At 47.5% G+C, this 15,462-nt stretch overlaps 2 protein-coding genes across 2 annotated transcripts; both read right to left on the reverse strand.

Annotated features, from left to right (window-relative positions):
• Positions 1-879: 879 nt before the first annotated feature.
• On the reverse strand, positions 880-1,490 carry LOC131675374 (glutamic acid-rich protein-like). Its single transcript, XM_058954342.1, has 2 exons — positions 1,283-1,490; positions 880-1,217 (listed from the first exon to the last, which is right to left on the reverse strand). Exons 1-2 carry the CDS (start codon positions 1,488-1,490, stop codon positions 913-915), a joined length of 513 nt encoding a protein of 170 aa, XP_058810325.1. The 3' UTR covers positions 880-912.
• A 651-nt stretch (positions 1,491-2,141) lies between these two features.
• On the reverse strand, positions 2,142-4,142 carry LOC131675381 (uncharacterized). Its single transcript, XM_058954349.1, has 4 exons — positions 3,776-4,142; positions 2,830-3,244; positions 2,211-2,386; positions 2,142-2,148 (listed from the first exon to the last, which is right to left on the reverse strand). The coding sequence occupies exons 2-4, from the start codon at positions 3,226-3,228 to the stop codon at positions 2,142-2,144; spliced, it is 582 nt and encodes a 193-aa protein (XP_058810332.1). The 5' UTR covers positions 3,229-3,244; positions 3,776-4,142.
• Positions 4,143-15,462: the final 11,320 nt, after the last annotated feature.

Consider the following 15,462-nt stretch of genomic DNA (forward strand, 5'->3'; position numbering starts at 1 on the left):
ATACGATCCATTTTACAGACTTCAAAAAGCACTGCCAAAATATAAATGTATTATTATATAAAGAACTTATTTAGAAGTTTTCTATAAACCATTCATTAAGCAAAAATAAAAGCATGCTCATTTTATTCTATTCAGTAAGCCTAATTCTAAATGAAAAAGTTTCATTAAATAAATAGGAAATACAGTTCACTTATTTTGATCAAGGCGAAATTTATAAAAGTGACTGTAACACCTTCAATATTTACATTAATAATGGATTTTCAAAAATTTAGTAAAATAACAATTTCTAAATACAATACTCATCCCTATAGAAAAAAATAACGTTATAAATAACGTTATTAAATGACATCATTTATAACGTTATCTATAACGTTATTTGGTGTTACGATTTGGAACATTTAATAATGTTATTTTTTTATCTAATAACGTCATTTCTATTAAAAAAATAACGTCATTTTTGGAATTAATAACGTAATTTACAGAAAATGACGTTAATTTTAAAAAGGTTGTGTGCTTTACGAATGGAATAAAGTTATTTCTCGGGCCAATAACGTTATTTAAAGAAAATGACGTTATTTCAAAAAAATATTTTGTGCTTTACGAATGGAATAACGTTATTTCGCGGGACAATAACGTTATTTACAGAAAGTAACGTTATTTTCAAAAAAGATTTTGTGCTTTACGAATGGAGTAACGTTATTTTGCCGGACAATAACTTTATTTAAAGAAAATGACGTTATTTAAAAAAAAATAATTTGTGCTTTATTTTTATACTTATTTTTATACTTATAATAAATACAGTATCTTTAATATCGTTACATAATAAATAAAAATAAAATGATTTTTAGAACTTCAATAAATGCAGTTATGAAATGATAACAAAAATTATAAAAGGATTTCTTCATCAAACGATTAGAATGAGTTTTGAATTTCAAATTCATCTTCGGCTCGATCTTTATGGTTTTCATCTTCATCTTTATCTTCTTCATTTTCTTCTTCATCTTCTTCATTTTCCTCTTCATCTTCTTCATTTTCTTCTGAAGTTGTTCTATACCTCTCATGACGTACTTCCTCACAGGAAGAAAAATATTTGATTCGTTCTTGAGCAATTAGAATCCCCAGATATCTTCCAAATTTCTGAATAATCCGATTCTTTTCTTTTACGCTTGCGCTTTGAGAGATCATTTTGCGTTCGAATAAATATTGGGCATATCCCCCTGTAAATAAATACAAAATAAAGTAACAAATGGCTTGAAGGTACAATGAAAATAATATACATTACTTTTAAGAGCCTCGAATTTCTTGGGTTCAATAGCAACTCTGTTTTCAGTGTCTGCGGTTCGATTTACTTGCACCGCTAACTCAATAAACTCATGAGGTTTCCATACATGAAAAATAAGTTCTCTTAGAAACTTGTAGACTGTTGTTGCCCGTTTGGCTTTTTTCCAAGCTTTATAAGGTACAGACACTCCGAAGTGGAGATGAAACATGGTTTTCTGAAAAATTAAAGAATTATAAGATTTTATTGTCAAACAGTACAATAATAATATAAATATTTACCTTTTCATCATCATTTATGTCTTGTTCCCAGGTACTCAACTTTGCTTTTAGCTTTCTGACATATTTCTTTTCTTTCTTCTTCTTATTCAGTTTGATCTTTTTTTTCAAAAATTTATCCTCGACAGCAGTTCGTTTCAACGGGAGTCTCTTAGCAGGCATGTAGCTGGTCGACGGTCTACTTTCTGCATCTGCACTGGTACTTGCATGATAACTACGAAAATTTTTTGGCAAACCTGTAACATACAAATATTTCACAATGTACTCGTTACACTGGGCTTTTCATTTTATACACACACACACACACACACACACACACACACACACACACACACACACACACACACACACACACACACACACACACACACACACACACACACACACACACACACACACACACACACACACACACACACACACACACACACACACACACACACACACACACACACACACACACACACACACACACACACACACACACACACACACACACACCTTCCAATACTATCTTGCATGGTGAATGCGGGTACCGTCTCGAGTAATTTGCAGAAACTGGAGAAGTCACATGGTCAGGAGTTTTAACATCTTCAACAGCATTCATATGTACTGAACAACCAGGACTATTATATGTACTATGTGCTTGTGACTGCTTCTGTAATTCCTCCAACTTTTTCTGCAGCTCTTCTATCAGTTTATCTTTATCTACTTGTTTAGGTTTGCAGCTGACTAATTCTTCATGAATATCAACGCTAAAATTTTCTTCCAGAGCATTTATTCTGTCATTCATAGACAATTTTGCCTCTGATATTGATGGTGGAAGACCCTGATTTTGAAAAATAAAATGTAAATCGTAACTGCTATATATATACATGTGTGCGTGCGTGCGTGCGTGCGTGCGTGCGTGCGTGCGTGCGTGCGTGCGTGTGTGTGTAAACAAAAATTTTACAGTGATTAGATAGTCATGCAATAAGTGCAAGGGTCTGGAATTTTCATTAAATGAAAAATGAAAATAATTATTACACTGAGATACCTATTAACAACCATTTCAGAGTTCATCAAACAAAGTTTGTCTTACCCAAGGGTTCTATTATTATGAAAGTTTCAAATGTTCTTCGAAGAAAGAATTTTGACTTTCAAATTTTCTTCGAAGAAAAATTATCAAATATTATTATTAAAATTAAATTATTATAAATTGATGATGAATTATTAATAAGTCAATATAGATACGAACTACATTAAATTAAATAGATTATATTGCATATAAACCTTGTTTGACGATTTCACTACAAATGTCTTCTTTCTCCCTTTTCTTTTAGACACAGGTGAATTTGTATTTGATTTGGTGGTACGTTCCTTATTTGCTAATTCATGGACTACAACACTGAGCCTTTTATTTGGTTTAGGCCATCTCGTCTTTCTTGCTTGTAAAGTTTCTTTGTCATCATTTATATCTAAAATTACTGCAGGTTCATATACTTTATGGCCATCAGCATCTTGTCCATTTGCAACGTATGCATCATAGGGAAAGTTTTTATCACTTGGATCATAACATCGTATATTTTGAACTGGAACAAATTTTACTTTTGCATTGTCTACATAGAATCTCACAGCAGCATAGCCTACTACATCCCCTAAGTCTGACATGCCACTGTCGTCATCACTCATTGTGGCTTTAGAAAATCTGAAAATAATATTTTTTATGTGACAGTATACCTATATATCTTTCTATATTACTTAAGCTCAGGAAAAGTAGATGTATTTGAAAATCTCAATTGAATATAATATTTGAATATTACTTCTATTCCCCCCTAACTATTTGTTGGAGATGATATCCAATATAGTCAGACTACTAAAATCCAGTTAAAAAGTACCATGTAACATATTTCATGTGTAAAGAATCAATTAAAAAAATTGGAACTTAATTTTGTGCAATATTATTTCAACTTTAAACTTTACCCAACATATATGAAGGAATCAAGCTATGTTCTACTTCTATTACTTGTACTTAGAATTTTTCATGCAAACCAAGGAAAAATTTCTCTATTTAGTTTGATAATTTAGTATAAAAATTTGTATGCTTCAATTTTGAACAATAAAAATAATTAGTTGGAAAATTGCAGCTAAGATTTCACAGGTTGAATCTTACAATATTTAAAAAATAAATGCATGCAGTTTATGATAATGATAAGAAATAATTATATATAATACATACCTTGATAATGGTTTCTTAAGTAAAATAACTGCAGCTCATAAAGAGCACTTGTCAATAAATAATTTACTACAATAGAATTTTAATTTTTAATTCAAAGAAACATCCAGACCGAGCACGAAACAAAGAAAAAAATCAACAAGCATATATATCATAGTTCACACTATGTGTGACAAAGAAATTATATTCGATGGCGCGATACACCCTATTATCGTTGGTATCTAAGATTCACTTTTTGAAATAAATTGAAAATTGAATTATGATTTCGATTGTTCTTTGAACAAGATATAAATGTTATCTTACTATTTGTTAGTTTTTTTTACGACAGCTCCTTTAAAAGTGTCGAATTAATAACACTCGTGAAACACTTGTAAACTGCAGCCAGTCATTTACAATTCAATGCGGAACAAAATACATATTAGGCCTTGACATGTATGCTATCCTGGAAGTGACCTGCGCAGGATGGCTGCGCAGAAGTCGGTTGCCAGTTTATATGTATTTTATGATATACGATACGGTGGTTATATGGTTATGTTTTATGTTATAGTTTCATGATCATGACCAGGTGACAAAGGTAAGATGAAAATATTGATTTATAAATATATAGAAATACTATTTAAGTTTCTAACAAATTTACTGAAATATTATAGTTTTGTCTGTGAAACAATGGCTAACAATCGTAGATACAACCTAGGCAGAATTAATGTTGATATTAAAACGCCGAGAACTACACAATATAACAGGAAGAGAACAGTAGAGAGGAACGATTCTTCTTCAGATTCCAGTGTTGACAATCAAAGATGGCGAGAGAATTATGCTGTGAGTATTCAATTAACTTTTCAATTAATGAATGCATATAAGCCTAGATAGCATGTACGTAATTCCAAGCATGTATTAATTTATGAACTTAACAACATGTCTCATAAATATATTTGTTATGGTTTTATTTCAGCAAGTTTCAAACATTTTGCATGAAATTAATAATATTTCAAGCAATGATGAATCTACAACATCTCAATCATCTCCAGTATCATCAGAAAATGAATCAGTAAGTAGACTGATACTTAAATTCAGTGTATTATTCACTGCGATTATTATATCATAATTTATACTTTATAAAATTAATTAATATATATTTTATAGGAATGTAGTTTGTCATCTGCCAATCAAGTAATTGATGCTTTTTCTGGATCAACAGATGACGATGGTGTGAGTATAAATTTATTACATAAATGATCCACTCATTATTGAAAAAAATTTGGAAACTAAGAAAACAAATCCTATACCTTAATGTAAATGTAACCAAATGACCCTCAATATCGTTTTCTTAAATTCATATTTTTCATGAGTGGCATTAAGTGCAGTGAATTGTGTATGGTCAGTATACTTGTATATGTAAAGATTTAAAAATATCTTGCTAGTGTTCAAGCATTCATATTAAAAGTATATCTTCATTAGAGTATTGCTGTGATAGTATACTGTAACGGTCCGCGAAATAATCAAATTATTTTAGTAGTCCGTTAAAGATCTTAATTCAACTGGTCGGTGCGGGGCTCACCGCCGCCCCGATCAGCTGGCCGCTTGCTGGCGTTCCGCCGAATACGGGCGGGCACGCGCTGCCCTGAAAAGGGATCGCGAAAGCACGGCTAATGCACGAGAGCGTGCGTGAGTCTCAATCACGGGCGTAGGAAGGGACAGAGGTGCCTCCCTAGGTACACTCAACACAACGTCAACACATAAACGGGTTAAACCAGGCTTTATTTACGTGAATTTTCTATACAAATTCGCACGCCGAGATTTCGCTTCGCACAACAATGTAAAGAGAGAGAGATACACGCTCGCTCGCGGGACTAAACGCACGCAAATTCGGCACTTATTAACAGAGAGGAACTCACCGCGAAGTAGCTGCTGCAGCCAGACTATTTCCTATTTGTAGCTTACGTCGTCGCCCTTGCTCGGGCGGGCAAGATCTGCCCCTGGTGATTGCCCGCTTTAAACGACTGTCCGCAGCTTGTGACGACCTTTGGGGATCGGCCTTCTTTCCTCGCGCACTTGCACTTTTCTTCTTTTCGGACGCTTTCCTTTCTCTCTTTCTTTTCTCTTTCTCCACACTTTCGCTTTGTGGTTCGCGCGCGCACGTGGCAATCAATCTCCCTTGCCGGTCCCAGTCGAAGTGTCCTCAAATCGTTTTTCTCCCCCCACTCTCCCGCTACGGCACGCGCCTGCTCTAGTCTCGCTATTTCTCTCTCTCCTTCGCTCCTCGCTCGCTTGTCCGCTTGGTCGCGCTCGGACTCGAGCGCGACCGATCCTCCGCGAAAACGGCCCCGGCCGTTATAGCCCCCTCCTAGTCGGATGATACCCGGGGAAATATTCGACGATTATAGCGCGGAGTGACTATACGAGGGTAAGGACTAGCGAGGTGAGAGGGGTGAAGTGTAATGAATGTGGCAGTGATATGAGGTGAAAATCATTTATTTCGTTGTCCCAGTGGGCAGTTATCAGTGGCGCCGGTGACTGCGGTCGCGCCGGAATTCGCCGTGGCGGGTGAGATTCGGGCAACGTGAAGATTTGGAGACGCCGGGATGCCCACAAACGTAGCATCGCTCGGCGTCTCGGCGTGATTGGCCCTCCCGGCGTCCCTCCGGGTCGACGATGTTGGGGTTTGGGGCGCGGCTCGCGCTCCTCGCGCGACTCCGCTCCCTTCTCCCCAGGGAATGGGCCCTTTGCGGATGATGGTGTTCCGCCCAGCGCCCGTGACGCTGGCTGATGTTGACCGTCACCGTGCTTCCCCCGGAGGAGTTGGCGTCTACATTCACGCGACCATGATGGGCTGGCTCCGGGGCCGGTGTGTCCTCGCTGTCCTGGTCGGGCGTCGTCCGAGCTGTGGGCCTAGGGGCTCTAGGCCCTTGGGGGCGCTGGCCTTCCGTGCCGGGCGCCCGGCGGAACTCCGGATAGGGCAATACTGGAGGGGGCGCCGAGAATGCGGGTGACTGCCCTCGTTATATTGCCCGGACCGCTAGCTCGTAGCGCTGCCACCGCTCGAGTTTGTCGAGCCATGGGTCGAGGAAGATTCCTGCACCGGGTAACTCCAGGAATTGCGCCGACCTGGTTAGAACTCGGCGTTGGAAGCTCATAACGAACTTCCACGCGTTCCCGAGTTCGGCCAGCGCTCGCCCGATGGTCGGCCAGTCCTCCTCACTTGACTGGCTCGCCCACTTGCTCAGCGGGGAGGTGGGCCAATCTGTACTCTCATACGGCCGGTCGATGCAGGGATACACGCGGGCGGGCCTCGGGGTATTTTCGGGGCTGCCGCCCATGTCCCATGGCCTCCGACCGCATTCGGGGGGTGCGTCCCTTCGGTTCGGGGTCTCCTCTCAGTGAGTCGCGGCCCCTGGCGCGCCCGTGGATGGCCAGGTTTGCGAGGCCACCTCTTGCTGGTCGGGATAGGCCTGCGTCGATCGGTCCAGACGGGTCGGCGTCGCCTGTGTGGACATCGCCCAGCGGATTGGCCTGACCTGGATCCCACGGTGGACTGCAGAACGGAGGGTCTGGGTAGCCGCGTCCTTTTTCTCGCTGGTGGTCTGCGAGGAGGCGTCCTGGACCTTGGGCGTGGGGCGACTCGAACTTGGGGCGGGTCGCCCAGTGGGTATGCCCTTGGACGCGTATCGCCCGTACACCCACGCGTGTACCGAGGTCTTTGGTGGCGGGGCGGGATGACTTATGTGCCCGCCACGAGTCGGCCAGCCCTCCGGGGTCTCACGGATCTCCTCCAGGGTGAGCTTTGGGCGCGGCCTTGGGTGTGGTGGCGCGATGACGCCCTCCTCCTGCAACTGCTGTACCCGCAGGATGAGTCGGGCTCGGGCGTCATCTAGCCGGCGGAGCACGGTGTCCTGCGCGACGCCTTCCCGGATCTGGCAGGTGACCCGGTCGAAGATGCGGGCGAACTGAGCGTCCCTCTTCTCTCCGACCTCCAACTCGAGGGCGTCGACATGCATCCGCTCGGAGGTCTTGCGAGCTCTGAAGAGGGTTGCCTTCTCCGATCGCTCGAGGTCCTCATGACGGGCGTGGCCGAAGAACCAAGCGGCGATTTCCATGACTGCGTCTTCCATCTGTAATGGGGTGACGATAGATGGTATGAGGAGGATGAATGATCATGAATGCCGGGGATAATGATTGCGAATGGTGCGGGTGCGGTCGTTAAGTCTTTTTCGGCCTTCCAGGCTTTCGCCTGTTCGTTTTGACGGTTCGGTTCAGATTCGGTATGGCCCGCGTCGCTGTGCGCAGTACCAGGTGTGCCGTTTTCCGGGGCCGGCCCCGAGGCTTTCTCGCGACCGCGGGCTGTGGGCTCGCCGCTTGGACCTTGCGCGGCCGCCCTGGTCCCCGCTTCGCTGGCGCCGGCGCGGGTGTCGGATCCGAAAGCTCGTCCTGTTCGTCGGACTCGCGCTCGCTCGCTTGGTCGCATGCTTCGGGCGGGTCACCGTTCGCCCTTACATCCCTCGGCGGTCGAGTCGCGTTTTCCCCATCTTCCGGCTGGGTTTGGTCCTTGCACTCGGGTGAGTCGTAGAACTGGCGGAGGTCTTTGGCGTGGACGAGGGTGTCTAACTCTTCTTGGTGGTTAGCCAGTTTGAACGCGTTGTTGCCGCAAACTTTCGTGATAACGTATGGTCCGGTATATTTCGGTGCTAGTTTTGCTGCCACGCCTTGGGCCGCCGAGGAGAGGATCCGATTCCTCTTCCACACCCAGTCTCCGACCTTGAACTTATGCTGCCGGTGCTTTTTGTCATAATAGGGTGCCTGGCGCTCCCGCTCGTCCTTCGTGCGTGCTGCGGCCTCATCATACCAGTCACTTAGTAGCCCCAGGTGTTCGGCCCACTCTGCCCTAGCTTGCTCTTCTTCGTTCTCAGCGCTTGCGGAGTCTTGTTGGCGGCGCTGAGTGCCGGGCGGGATTGGTTGTCGACCATAATTCAAAAGAGCCGGACTGACTCTAGTGGTGCTATGTATTGCCGTGTTTAGGGCGAAGGACAATTCGACGAGCTTTTCGTCCCAATTTCTATGGTGGTCTTCGAGATAAGTGACGATCATCGTCTTGAGAGTTCGGTTGTATCTCTCTGTCGGGTTGGCGTGAGGGCTATACGCGGGGGTTAGCCCGGACTTTATGCCTTGCTTAGCCAGGTAGTCTTCGACGAGTTGGTTTTTAAACTCCGTCCCGTTATCCGAGAGGAATTGTTCCGGCGCTCCGAACCTCATTACAATTTTATCGTTGAGCTCTTTGACGATGGTCTTGGCGTTGGCTCGGCGGATTGGTACGCACTCCACCCAACGCGTAAACAAGTCGACAAAGACCAGGAGGTATTCGTGGCCCCGGGGGCTGCGCGGGAACGAACCGGTAATGTCGCCGGCCACTACCTGCCAAGGGCGCTCAACCTTGTGTCCCCCCATAAGTCCATAAGTGCGTCACTGCTCCACTTTGCACTGCTGGCAAATTTGGCAGCCGCGTACGTATTCTTCTACGTCGCGCTTAAGTGCCGGCCAAAAGTAAAGGCGGCGCACGCGGGCGAGTGTTTTGTCTCGCCCCAAGTGCCCTGCTGTCACTGCATCGTGGCACTCGGCCAAAACTTTCCCCTTCTGCTCATGGGGGACCACTAGCTTCCACGCCTCATCGTCCTCAAGCAGTTCGGAAAAAGCTCGGTCGGGGCGGTAAGTATACAAGTTACCGCCCGTGATTTTCCAAATCGGATGGGCACCGGGTTCATTCTTGACCTCTTCGATTTTGGAGAGGTACCACTCGTCTTTAGTTTCTTTGGACCACGTGAGGGCACATATCGTGGGCCCATCTTCGTCGTTGTCCTCGAACGCGCGTGACAGTGCGTCGGGGACCGCGTGCAGGGCTCCTTTACGGTGCTCGACCTCAAATTGGTATCCTTGGAGTCGTAGGGCCCACCTCGCTAGACGGTTCGTCGGGTTTCTCATGCGTCTTAGCCAGCGTAGAGAGCTGTGGTCCGTTACCACTTTGAACTTGTAGCCCTCTATGTAGTGTCGGAATTTTTCAATTCCGTACAGCACTGCAAGGCACTCCCGCTCCGAGACCGAATAGTTACGTTCTGCTCTCGACAAAGTGCGGCTCGCGAATTCAATTACGCGCTCTTCATCGCCAACCGATTGAACTAGGACGACTCCGAGCCCTGAGTCGCTGGCGTCTGTGTGTAGTGCGTAGTCTCCCTTGGGGTCTGGTGGCTGTAGAATTGGGGCTGACATCATCAAGTTCTTGATAGTTTCGAACGCTTCTTGCTGTGCGGTTCCCCACACGAATGGTTCGGCCTTCCTGGTTAGCTTGACGAGGGGCTCAGAGATCGTGGCAAAGTCTTCGATAAATCGCCGGTACCACGAGGCCATGCCCATGAAGCGCCTGAGCTTCCGAACGTTACTGGGTCTCGGGTATTCTGCAATCGGCCGGACTTTTTCTGGATCCGGTCTGATTCCGTCGCGATTAACGAGTAATCCGAGATATCGCACTTCCGACCTGCAAAACACGCTCTTGTCCGGGCTCACTGTGAGCCCTGCCTCTATCAAGCGGTTCAGAACTTTTGTTAAGTGGAGCTTGTGCTCTTTAAATGACGAAGAGACGATGATGATGTCATCTAGGTACGCGAACGCAAAAGGGTTCATGTCTGGGCCGATGACGCTGTCTATCAGGCGTTGGAATGTCGCCCCCGCGTATGCAAGGCCGAAGGGCATCCTCACGTATTGAAAATGCCCCAAACCCGGTACGGTGAAAGCTGTATACGGGCGACATTCCTTTTTTAGCGGGATTTGATGATAGGCGAGGCTCAGATCGACTGTTGATATGTACTTGGCGTCGCGTAGCCGCCTCAGTATGTCTTGCATAAAGGGAATCGGGTAAGCGTCTGGCTCCGTAATCGCGTTCACCTCGCGGAAATCGATGCACATCCGGTACTCTCCTTTATTGCCACGCGGCACCATCACGATTGGACTTGACCAACCGCTTTTCGATTTTTCTATTACTCCGGTCTCGAGCAACTTTGCGACTTGTTTGTGCATTTCTTGCTCGATCTTAAGTGAGACCGGATAATATCTCTGCTTGATTGGCCTGGTGGACGTCAGCTTGATGTCATGCTCGACGTCCCTCGCCGCCCCTAGAAGTTTGCTGGGCGGTGGCAGCATACTTTTCACCAGGTCCCCTATCTCGGTACGCTGTTCTTCCGTCGTGTCAGCGATACCGATCGAGGCCATTTCGGCGGCTCCCTCCAGGCCAGCCATCTCCATTGGTACCGTCACGTTATCGTCTCGCAGGAGAATGGTATTATCGGTGTGGTCAGTCACTGCCTTGAACTTTTTCATGAAGTTGACCCCTACATAGCATTGATCTGCGAGCTCTGGGATGATGGAGACGCGGACATCTTTGGTCACGCCTCCGGTTGTGAAAGGCATCTCTAGATGGCCTATCACGGGCACTGATCGGCCGTCCGGCAACTTGCACGACCCAGCCTTGGTTACCTTCAACTTAAGTCCGAGTTCAGCGGCGATAAGCAGACCTAACGCTCCCATCGACGTGCAGGAGGCTCCTGAATCGTATAGGGCACGAATTCGGAAAGTCCCGATCTGCACGGTGAGCCACCACCTTGACTCGTCCTCCGGCGCGTATTCTTTTTCACGGCTTACCGTATGGCGTTCCTTTGCGACCGCGGCAGTCGCCGAAGACTCGCCGCCCAAATCACAAGCTCCAGTAGCTGCAGTGAGCCCCTCGCTCGCTGCCTGCTCCGTCTGGGCTTGCGTAGATGCGCGGGATCCTGAGATCTCCGGGTTCCCTAGTGCCGAGGCCGATACCTTGCCATTGCTGAGAAAAGAATGTCCGTCGCGCTCGTCAGTGAGGACTAAGTCGGCGCTGCTGGGTCCGCTGACTCTCGTTTCCTGTGTTGTAGCTAAATCTTCGCTACTTGCCGTAGTCCCACAGCCGATGTTACCGTCGTCACCGCTTCCTCGCCCTTGTGTCGGCTGGGCGCTCGCTGGCTTCAGCGAGTCGTCGTTGCCCGCCGATTGCGGGTTTATCTTGGTGACCGGCATCGGGGGCGTCGGGCGATCCCTATCGCCCGGAGCTTGCCCTGCCTGTGGGATCTGGGGTTTGGGGGGAGCGGCAGTGATCCCTTCTAACCGCTTCCCGCACCGTTTCCCGCCGGCACTGGCGGGTTACAATCGGGGCAATACTTGACACTGAAACCGAGCCTGCCGCACTTGGAGCAGCTCAACGGTTTCGAATAGTCTATGGTCCTTCGCTGACCTCTTGGCCTGGGTGCCGTCTCGCCCTGGGCCTGCGGCTTGGGAGGTGCTCTTGTCATGGAAGGAATCTGGGCGAGCTTTTCATTAATCTTATCCATTATGGATTTCTCCAGCTTCTCCATCCACTGGCTCGATGCCCCTTTCTGAGTGACTGCCGCGATCTCTGCCTCGGCCGGTTCTTCTGCTTTTTCGGGCTGTTCGGCACTCAATGCGGATACTTTTGCCTTTTTTGCCCCCGCCCCCGGTGGGGTATAAGTCCATTCCGGGAACAGGGCGGCTTTTGGCTCCAGCATCACTCTTTTCTGGCTCGCGTGGATCAGGTCGTTCTGGACCTCTGTGGCCAGACGGCATAACTCCCGCACCGAGGTTACTTCCGTGCGTCTGATGTGGCGCTGAATTTTTGGCAGCAAGTTGGCGTATAGTAGCTCGAGTTCTTCTGACCCGGGCATGGGTGGTTGCACTTTTCTCACCATGGCTTGGAGCTTGGTAATGTAATCCCTTACCGGCTCATCTTGCCCTTGGTAGCGCGCATGCACTTCCCTCTTCAACCTCTGTTGCTGCACGATGCTGGTGCCAAACCATTGGCGTGCGTCCTCGAGGAAGTCTTGATAGCTGACCCAATCCTGGTGGTTGTTTAAATACCAGGTTTGGGCCGCCCCCGTTAGGACGTCGGGCAAGCCCATCAGCATCTCTTCCTCGGAAATTCCGGCGGCTATCCTTTGCGCTTCCAGCTTATCTATGAAGACGTCCACGCTTTGGCCTTCACTTCCGGCGAACCTAACCTTCCATCCTCTCACCATTTTTCCCACGTCTCGAGTCGTGGAAAACCCGCCGGTCGTATTTTGGTGCGACCCTGCCGACGGTCCCATGCTGTACCTGGGCAGATTGGTGCTGTTGAACCTGTTCTGCCCTGTACAGCGTCCCAGTCTGTCGGTGCTGGTCGGTTCAACCTGCCCAAAATTCCGTCCGACTGCGGTGCTATGGTGAATCCTCGGGTGTCCTCCTGGGTTCGGTACAGTGGAATTCAGATGGGGATTCCGCTGTCCGCCCCCTCCTGAGGGCTGCGCCAGGGGTGGTTGGTGCGGCCATCGCGCCCCGGGCATTTGATTGCCCCTCAGTGGCGTGCTGCCGCCCGTATCGTTCTGGTAGTGAAGCGTAAACGTATCTTGGAAGCGCGTGCCTGGGCGCGGATTGTCGGGTGGCGGGGCATCTTGTTCAGCATGTGTTTGTACTTCATGCGCTTCCTGCAGGTCATCCATGTCATTTTCTAGCATACCGACTCTGTGCTGGAGTGTCTCGATTTGGCTGACGATTTTGGCTTGTGCTGCGCACACTCCTTGCATCAGCTGCGTCGCTTCCCGAACCCTCTGATTGTTTAGGGCTACGGACTTTTCCACAGCTCGGAGTTGCTTCAGCCAGACTCCTATCGCTTTTATGAACTCCCGTGAGACCTGCACTGGGTCTCCTCCGGTATTCAGCAATTCGTCGGCCTCATCTGCAGGTTGCTCTGGCCTTGAGGGCGATGTTGGTGCTTCGCCCGAGTGCATCGACTCCTCCAGAATCAGCCTCGTTAGCTGCATATCCATTTTTGATATGAGCATGTCATCGGTCAATGCTGATTGCAGTGGATGTTCTGCTACGCCTGTTGCTTCCGCTAACGCTTCTTGCTCTTGCAGGATAAACGTTGTCCTTTGTTCCATCCTGGCTCGCATAGCCGACGCTGGTGACGCTTGCATCGTCTGCCGAAAGTCTGATGCGGTATAGTCTCCCAGTATCCATTTTTGCAGGCGGTTCTTCCGTATTACTATGTCGCCGTCTTCCTTTAAATCTAGGGCTGCCAGTGTCCTGTGTAGCCCCTCCTCTTGTAACTCGGCGATCCATTGCTGAACGCTTAATTCCGGGTCTCGTCGCGTTTCCATTATTAATTGGTTGCGAGCGCTGTTGTAAATGTCAATCGTCTCCTAGTACGGTTTACAACCTCGCTTCGACAACCTAGCGCACGTGAGTGTATTTTGACTAATTGGTGGCCAACCAACAACAAACTAATTATTCGCGTCTTAAATTCGCACGAGTTCAATGCTCCAACGCGAGTTTTTCTTTTAATGGCCTCTCAACACACGGCTTAGGGCGCGCCGTTTTACGCAAAAAAAAACAATATTCCTACCTATCAGCAGTACTAACTGTTTGTTAGTGCCGCTGTGTTATTTTTCTTTTGGGCGCGCCCGGTGTTGTAGTTCGTTGGGGTTACTATGTGACGATAGCTAGAATTCGAGAAAAGTTCGATTCGCTTCGTCTTTTATAAGTTCGGCGTAGCAAGGCGGCTTACGACGAGTCAAAACAAAATGTTGAGAAAAAAAAAGAAAATTCTCGAAGCAAAAGCAAAAACAGAAAAAAAAATATATATCGACCGCTGCGAGGAGTCACACACTACTACTCAAAAAAAAAAATCAACGGGGAAAATCAGAGAAAAAAAAGGAAACAAGTAAAGTCAAAAAAAAACAATGGCAGAGAAATAAAAACTTCTCGCAACTGTCGGTTGCCTTGCTCGCGCGGGCGGCGGCACAATTTTCGCTGTCCGCGCGACTGCCGTCGAACCTATCTAGCGGCGTTGACGACTAGAAATTTTAGTAATCGCGATACTCGGCTACAATGATAAAATTTTGAACGATCTAAAAGTCGTCAAGGCCGCTGTTTTCCCCACGAACTCTAACTCAAGCCGCGTGTTTGTAAACACTCACGCGCGCCTGACACAAAGACTCTCTCTCTCTCTCGCGCCGGTTTCGACCTGTCGAAGGTTGCCGCGCGCCGGTCAACCGTTGTTACCCGTGATTTTAGCTAGTTGGGCGCCACTGTAACGGTCCGCGAAATAATCAAATTATTTTAGTAGTCCGTTAAAGATCTTAATTCAACTGGTCGGTGCGGGGCTCACCGCCGCCCCGATCAGCTGGCCGCTTGCTGACGTTCCGCCGAATACGGGCGGGCACGCGCTGCCCTGAAAAGGGATCGCGAAAGCACGGCTAATGCACGAGAGCGTGCGTGAGTCTCAATCACGGGCGTAGGAAGGGACAGAGGTGCCTCCCTAGGTACACTCAACACAACGTCAACACATAAACGGGTTAAACCAGGCTTTATTTACGTGAATTTTCTATACAAATTCGCACGCCGAGATTTCGCTTCGCACAACAATGTAAAGAGAGAGAGATACACGCTCGCTCGCGGGACTAAACGCACGCAAATTCGGCACTTATTAACAGAGAGGAACTCACTGCGAAGTAGCTGCTGCAGCCAGACTATTTCCTATTTGTAGCTTACGTCGTCGCCCTTGCTCGGGCGGGCAAGATCTGCCCCTGGTGATTGCCCGCTTTAAACGACTGTCCGCAGCTTGTGACGACCTT

The sequence above is a fragment of the Phymastichus coffea genome, unplaced genomic scaffold (genome assembly GCF_024137745.1).
Source record: "Phymastichus coffea isolate CEN01 unplaced genomic scaffold, Cenicafe_Pcof_1.1 PCOF00020, whole genome shotgun sequence".
Classification (NCBI taxonomy): domain Eukaryota; kingdom Metazoa; phylum Arthropoda; class Insecta; order Hymenoptera; family Eulophidae; genus Phymastichus; species Phymastichus coffea.

Coding starts and splice junctions, on each gene's coding strand:
- LOC131675374 (XM_058954342.1), bottom strand. CDS start 1,490: ATGTTTCATCTCCACTTCGGAGTGTCTGTACCTTATAAAGCTTGGAAA. Junction 1,218..1,282: donor GAAATTCGAGGCTCTTAAAA/GTAATGTATATT, acceptor ATTTATTTACAG/GGGGATATGCCCAATATTTA.
- LOC131675381 (XM_058954349.1), bottom strand. CDS start 3,228: ATGAGTGATGACGACAGTGGCATGTCAGACTTAGGGGATGTAGTAGGC. Junction 2,387..2,829: donor TAGTGAAATCGTCAAACAAG/GTTTATATGCAA, acceptor TTTCAAAATCAG/GGTCTTCCACCATCAATATC.